Raw genomic sequence first — 7,522 nt, 5'->3', positions numbered from 1 at the left:
AGCGACCAACTGGCTACACAGCCAGCGCGCAACCAACTGAGCTACGTCCCCGCCCCAGGGCATGTGTGTTTGTGTGTGTGTGTGTGTGTGTGTGTGGGGGGGGGTTAGTAAGTTAAGAGGGTAAATCGAGGAAGACATAATTATGATCACTTAGTGACATAAAAGAAAGAACGTAGGAATACTGAGAGAGGACGGTAAGTTGTTAATATGTCGAACTAAACGACACAAAAACTGGTCAGCATAAAAAAGATGTCCCTCTGTGAGGGAGACGTTGCCTGGCAACAAGAAGCAGAGGGTGATATATGTGTGACGTCAGTGGCGATAACTCACGATGGCACGAGTTATGACGTGTGATATACTGCTCTGTAACCAGGGATGACAACCCTCAACCCCTCCCACCCCCCCCCCCCCCCCCCTCCTCGATTCAAAGCTTTTATCCGGAGCGTAGTGAACGCTGACACGATCGACATTTGGATCAAATGGGGCGTTTCCTTGTACTGTTTAGCCTACGTTTCACCTCCCCCCCCCCCCCCCCCCCACCCCCCTTTGTACAAGGGATTTTCGTTAGCATGTTGGAGGGAGTGGGAATAGGGACTGTGCGATGTGAGGTTCGTTTAGAGTTGGAATGTAGATTCTGCGAGAGAGAGAGAGAGAGAGAGAGAGAGAGAGAGAGAGAGAGAGAGAGATAGTGTGTGTGTCTGTGTGTGTGTGTGTGTGTGTGTGTGTGCGTGCGTGCGTGCGCGCTTGTGTGTGTGCCAGTGTGTGTGTGTGTGTGTGCGCGTGCGTGCGTGTGTGTGTGTGTGTGTGTATGTGTGTGTGTGTGTAGGCGCTGAATGAGGGGGTAGGGGTGGGGGTTGGCGTGGCGAAAAGAGGTTAAAAAGGGTACCAATGATCTATTGATTAACTTAGCTGAGCCCGATTCCCATTTTCGCCCTCATCACCCTCTGTTGCATTTAGTCATTATCTTGGAATCGGAGATATAGTTGGGGTTTTTTTTTTTTTTTGGTCATGTCGTTCGGAGCCGACATAATTAAAGCTGGGAGGTATGTGGAGGACGGGAGGTAACCTCGTCAAAGGCGTATAGACCAGAAGGTTCCGAGTTACTTCCCTTCTTAATTTCCCTTTCGATAGTTCCCAGCATTCTTAGCGAAGGCCCTTTTTGTTTTTGGGAGAAGACCGGCTGCTGATGTAATGTAAAGTTGTTTTTGGGCTTAGAAGTCCAACTCCATGGGCATGTGGTGGGTCGGTTTGGGTCAGTCGTGGGAGATATAGTTATGTTCGTATATTTCATTCGTACGATATTCCGACTGAATTCGTGAGATGGTTCCAGCAAAAATACACCCGCGTGAATAGATGTATGGGTAGCCGTATTCAAGATATTGTTCTCGGAACTTCGCAAATGTTACATACAACACTGTTACACACCACATGCAAGCTCATTTTAGAGACCACATGCGAGATGACATTTCCGTGGAAGGGAGAGAACACTTGAACAAGAACCTGCGAACACACGCGATTCAAAGAGTCGCTTCCCTTTACTCTCGTGTGCTGTTTTTTGCTTTCGTTTTTGTAAATATGTTGGCTGTTGTGGCCTGTTTTGTTTGTACTGTTTATTGTTTGATTGTCTCCACAGCAAGTTGTGTTCCGTCTTTTGTGTCTGCTGTTCTCATAATCGTCTTTTTCATCATTGTATAAATAACGCCACTATCGTTTGTGTCATCCTTTAGGTGGCATCATCATTTCAAGTCATGTATGCCACCAACCGTCATTATCATTGTCATAACATTTTTTTTTTGTCACCATCGTTTGTGTCGTCATTCGTATCATCATTTTCATTTATGCCATTATAATCATCTTCATCAATATTGATAGAAACAGCAACAGCAACAGCCTCTCCTTTTTTTCAGTACAATGTATATATACATTGTATTTCCCCAAGCATTGTAATGCTCTGTCGTTATCACCCCATCCCCCACCCCCCACCCCCACCCCCTTACCCCTTCTGTTTCTTGAATTCCATTCCCTGTCTTGTCATTGTATTGATTCAGATGACATAAATATGTGTGCTCTTTGTCTCACTTTAGAAGTCTTAGTTGTTTGTTGTGCGCAGCTATTGTATCCGTCTTTATCTGTATATAAAAAAAAGGTAGGTAGTTGAAACGTTTATTATTGACAAAACAAAACATTACATTTACCAGTACGTTGTCTTTTAAGTAGACAGACTCACACAAAATTTGTTTTGTCAATGTGACAGGGGAGGCTACCGCTCCTTTCACAGCAGACTCTGCACCGTGGAATTCTGTTTGTGATGGGGTCTGGTGGTTTCCGATTGTCTGTATGTTCATGGAAACCTTCGGGTTTGCATAACAGTTTTTATAGGGCTAAGAAATTGGCCCTAACATTTTCAATCCTGTTTGATTGCACTTCGCCTCCCGAGGTGATCGTAGTGTTACGGCACTCGGTTACATCTGGCGCTTGCGAGCAGGGATGGGACTCGGCATGATATGTTCAGGTAATGGCATAATTTGACCACTGAACATTTTCGTGCTGTTCCCATTCTGCGAACTTGGGATGGACAGTGGTTCCCCGGTTCGGAACTTCGGGACGAAGTTCATTCAAACGGGGGCGATTGTGACAGGGGAGGCTACCGCTCCTTTCACAGCAGACTCTGCACCGTGGAATTCTGTTTGTGATGGGGTCTGGTGGTTTCCGATTGTCTGTATGTTCATGGAAACCTTCGGGTTTGCATAACAGTTTTTAAAGGGCTAAGAAATTAGCCCTAACATTTTCAAACCTGTTTGATTGCACTTCGCTTCCCGAGGTGATCGTAGTGTTACGGCACTCGGTTACATCAATAACAAACGTTCCAATTACCTCCCATTCTTGGTTTTTTTTTTACTCTGAATTTTGGAACGTTGACAGTCTATCTGTTATTTTTCTTTTCTTTTCTTTTTTTCGTCTTGACCTGTGTAATTTGAAATGACTTTGTTGACAGTGTTGTGCTAATGTTGCGTCCTTTGCAGGGGTTTGAGAATGGATTATTAAAATCTATGGGTAAGCTTTCTCCCAAACACAACTGTGTGAGTATCTTTTAGGTTTGGCATTTTTCTCTCCACCTCCAAAAACAAACGTAACCACGACGGCCTTGGGAAAGCAACTCTGGCTGCTCGCACGCCACGTCACGGCACACGTCACGTCAACATTCTCTTACGTCACAGTCTCCATAGTGTCGTCACCAGTGGGCATTTATCCATAATCACCCACCAGCCATGTATCAGTTTATTGTGCCTCTTTCTTACGTTTATTTTTTATTTTTGGATCAGTTGACAAGTGTTATACAACCCCCTGAGTTATTTTGTTCGCCCCTGATTTTTTCAATAAATGTTCATAATTTTTAGGGGGGGGGGGGGGGGGGGGGGGGCAATTGTGACAACAACAAAATGCTGAAAAAGTAAGTCGGTAGGGGTAGAAGAAAGAAAAAGGCCAGCGTGTTTTGATAAACAAATTGTAGTTTAACCAGACGATGACTACATGCGTTTAAGAACGCGATGACTGAAAAGAGAGCTGGCTCTATGGTTTTTTTCCCCGTCCGTATTTAATCACATTCCCAAACTTGGAAAATTTGGAAAAAAGAAGAAGAAATCAAAAGTAGAATGTATGGGTATGCAGAAGTGGAAAAAAATGGGTTGTGCACCCAACCATTTATGGTTTTATGATTTTCATAAATAAATGAGTAAAAGTAGATGTTCGTCAAAGCTTAAATGTTCCCCCTAAAATTTGTTTCACTGAAATCTCCAAACACGACTTCTATATAGATCTAATGTTTGCCACACAGTTCTCGTAATGATGACTGGTTTTAAAGTTGATACTAACAGCAGTAGCGTAGCAGCATTTATGCCATACACACACACACACTTCCGTTGCCACCTCCCTTCCCCCCCTTTTTGAAAGTTGTGCACTGTTGAACGGCGAAAAACACATGCTTCTTACTGCAACTGGAGTGAAAATAGGCTAGAACTAAAGCAGTGCAAATTTGTACCGTCGCACTTTACTGATGTTCACTGTACATTAAACGAAATTAATGCTGGGGGGTGACTATATCCCGACGTTTTCAAGACTGTCATGATACACAAATATATTGCACTGTGAATGTTTCCAGTTGATGATGAATCATAGGGGTTGTAGATGGAGCTATATAGGGACACCATAGTTATTTTGTTTAAAAGGCACAGTCCTTCTCATGAAAGCAGATCTGCTCACCGTCTCAGAACCTACACAGAGGGGTTTTTACACCCCCGGTATAGGGGTGTGTATAGGTTTCACTCGATGTGTTTGTTTGTGTGTTTGTTTGTGTGTTTGTGTGTTTGTTTGTGTGTTTGTGTGTTTGTGTTCGCAAGTAGATCTCAAGAATGAACGGACCGATCGTCACCAAACTTGGTGAACAGGTTCTATACATTCCTGAGACGGTCCTTACAAAAATTGGGACCAGTCAAACACACGGTTAGGGAGTTATTGGTGGATTAAAATTATACAAGGACTTATAGAGGCACACCCCCGTTGGTCAAAGGGAAATAACCATTCTCACTGCCACCAACTGAGAAGGTTATTTCCCTTTGACGGGTTGACGGGGGTGTTTTTCCTATCGGAGGAATTTCTTGTTATTCATGGGATGAGAACATGCCTCTACTTGAGCACATAGCAAAATGCACCATCCTGGGTGCTGTCTGTGCAAAGTGGCTGTGAAGGAAATCAAACGGCTAACAACTGAGTCAGGCCGAGTTAGCATTTGTGTCCTCCACGCTTCACGAAAGCCAACAAGATACACGTGGAAATGTGTGCTTCACGGAGTGAACAGCGAACAGTTAACTTCGTGAATCGTAGCTAGTTTAGTAGCACATTTGACGACTGTCCATCGAGGAGAAAGGTCTCGATGTTAATCGCGCGGGAGGAGAAAATGCCCGGAGAGAATCTTTCTTTCTTTATTTGGTGTTTAACGTCGTTTTCAACCATTCAAGGTTATATCGCGACGGCCGGAGAAGGTTCCAGCCCTCACTTGTGTTTTCTGAGGCGCGATATCCGAATGCCTATTAAAGTTACCTGTTAAAGTGCTTTAACTATCGCGTCTCAGAAAACACAAGTAAGGGCTGGGACCTTCTCCTGCATTCTCTCCTGGCATTTTCTCCTCCCTAACTCGGCCTGACTCAGTTGTTAGCCGTTTGATTTCCTTCACAGTGAAATACATCCATCAGAAAATGCATACTTTGCGCAGAAAGCAGCCAGCGTGTTAATTGTGGGTATGTGTCCAAGTGGAAGAAATTATCCTATGTAAAAGATCTGAGATGGTGAACCAAACAGTTTACACGGGAAGGACCGTGCCTTTAATGCAATTCTTTATTGAAGATTCTCATTTATTTTTTAGTTATTTACATTTCTCCCCCAATTTTTTATTTTTTTTAAATTTTTTTATTTTATTTTTTATTTTTATACCTGTGCTCCCTGATTTCTCGGCGACTTTCTTTGCTTTCAAAGAACATGACATATTAAGTTGCTCTCCATGTTCAGTGAAGCATAACAGGTTTCGTTCCTTGTTTTTGTTGTGTTTACTTTGTGCGCAGTTATGCATTTGACTGGACATACAGTCGACGAGTTTATTTGCTGTTTGATTTGTTGCCAGTTTTCCCGGCTTTTCCCCAAAGGGCCAGTGAAGGGTGGAGTCTTACGGACTGCCCCTCGTACTGGTCTGGCTGGACTGGTCACTACTGCATGTCATATGATGCACTGTCGGTCAAAAGCAGCGTGCACGTGCCCCACGATTATGGTCTATACATTTACAACGACAGAAAACATTCGTTTTTCTGCTTGTGATCAAAAACTGTGCAAATGGAATTGTTCAGGTTATGAAAATTCAAACTTGGAGGATTTAAACGCTGACAAAACAACTTCTAAATGTCTCAAGACATGTGATCTTGGATATATCTTTGAAAAATGCTAATGGTCTTCAATAACCTCGCGTTTGTTTCAATGAACACTTCATGTTTTCAAAAGACCAACAATCACAAAAGAGGAGGAAACGGCTTTATGGAAGTTAAATGTTGACCGTTTCCAATTTTCGATAAGAATTACAAAGAAAAAGATCCATGATGGGTTGAAAAATCCGCACCCTGCTGTTGACCGTCATCGACAATATTTAATCAGATGTGCAAGTTTTGCACCATGAGCACCATATGAAACCCGCTTAAGAAAGTGTGACACAGTTTTGGTCTTCTTGGTCTACCATATACACATTATAGCCATCGATTGTGTATGGTAGCCCAATAAAGACAAATCTTTAAAAAAAAAATTTTTTAGAAAAAGTATCGTTGTCAAAATTCTTCTCAAACGGTACTTTCAAAAATATCAACGTAACTCGGTTTACATTGGACTGTTTGAGTAAGGGATGGCAGAACCTGTCAATTATTTTCAAGACTTGCCAGTTTTCTCGACACTTGTCACACTTTCTGAGTGGTTGAAATGCAGGCCAAAATGGCCGCGTCCCGGTTGTCACACGTTGTGCACGGTTTTGTCTTGTCCTCTTGCAGGGTTACGAGGGCTCCTTATTAAAGATAACAAACAAAAATGGCAAAAACACTTCTGTGAGTATCTTCACCTTCTTTCGTTCGTCTCATTTTCATTGTTTTAGTTGTGTACGGGAAACTCCAGAATGCGACATTTTCTCCGAAATATTGTTCCTTGCTTCTTGACCTCAAATACTTAAATTTGTATTGTCAAACGAAACGTAGAAGTTTTTTGTTGTTGTTGTTAATGTTCCTTCAACCGACATGGCTATGCGGGACAGCGACGTAGAAGTAAAATGAAAGAATAAGTTTAGCCGTCCAAATGACACTACACTGAGAGTTCTGTTTCATGGGTAAATCATTAGTCGGTCTGCTTTTCGACCAAAAAGAAAACTTGAAATGTACGTCATATCTTCATTGCGTAATCACACAATACATGAAATATATAAATGTCCTGTCTTCATTGCTTAAACACACAACAAATGAGAGATATATAAGTGTCCTATCTTCATTACCTAAACACACACAAAATGAGACAAATAAATGTCCTATCTTCATTGCTTAAAACACAGAATAAATTAGATATATACATGTCTTATCTTCATTGCTTGAACACACAATAAATGAGATATATAAATGTCCTATCTTCATTGCTTGAACACACAATAAATTAGATATATAAATGTCCTATCTTCATTGCTTGAACACACAATAAATTAGATATATAAATGTCCTATCTTCATTGCTTAAACACACAACAAATGAGAGATATATAAGTGTCCTATCTTCATTACCTAAACACACACAAAATGAGACATATAAATGTCCTATCTTCATTGCTTAAAACACAGAATAACTGAGATATATATCCTAGCAATCTGGAATTTCCTGTACGTGCCAGCTAGTAGTTCATTGTTTTCGTGTTTGAGCATGTGTCAAATGTGACCCTCCACCACGGAATGAGTCGC

At 41.9% G+C, this 7,522-nt stretch overlaps 1 protein-coding gene across 1 annotated transcript in view; it reads left to right on the top strand.

The window, feature by feature from the left end:
* The first annotated feature begins 2,222 nt into the window (after positions 1-2,222).
* Positions 2,223-7,522, top strand: part of LOC138951517 (uncharacterized) — a 32,551-nt gene continuing 27,251 nt past the window's right edge. The window contains exons 1-2 of the mRNA XM_070323125.1: positions 2,223-3,080; positions 6,579-6,632. Of these exons, the coding sequence (XP_070179226.1) occupies positions 3,006-3,080; positions 6,579-6,632 (129 nt within the window). The 5' untranslated portion in view covers positions 2,223-3,005. The remainder of the gene's footprint in view (positions 3,081-6,578; positions 6,633-7,522) is intronic.

The sequence above is a fragment of the Littorina saxatilis genome, linkage group LG16 (genome assembly GCF_037325665.1).
Source record: "Littorina saxatilis isolate snail1 linkage group LG16, US_GU_Lsax_2.0, whole genome shotgun sequence".
In the NCBI taxonomy this organism is placed as follows: Eukaryota; Metazoa; Mollusca; class Gastropoda; order Littorinimorpha; family Littorinidae; genus Littorina; species Littorina saxatilis.
Note: the sequence above shows the minus strand (reverse complement) of the source record. Positions and strands in the feature narration are given on the sequence as shown.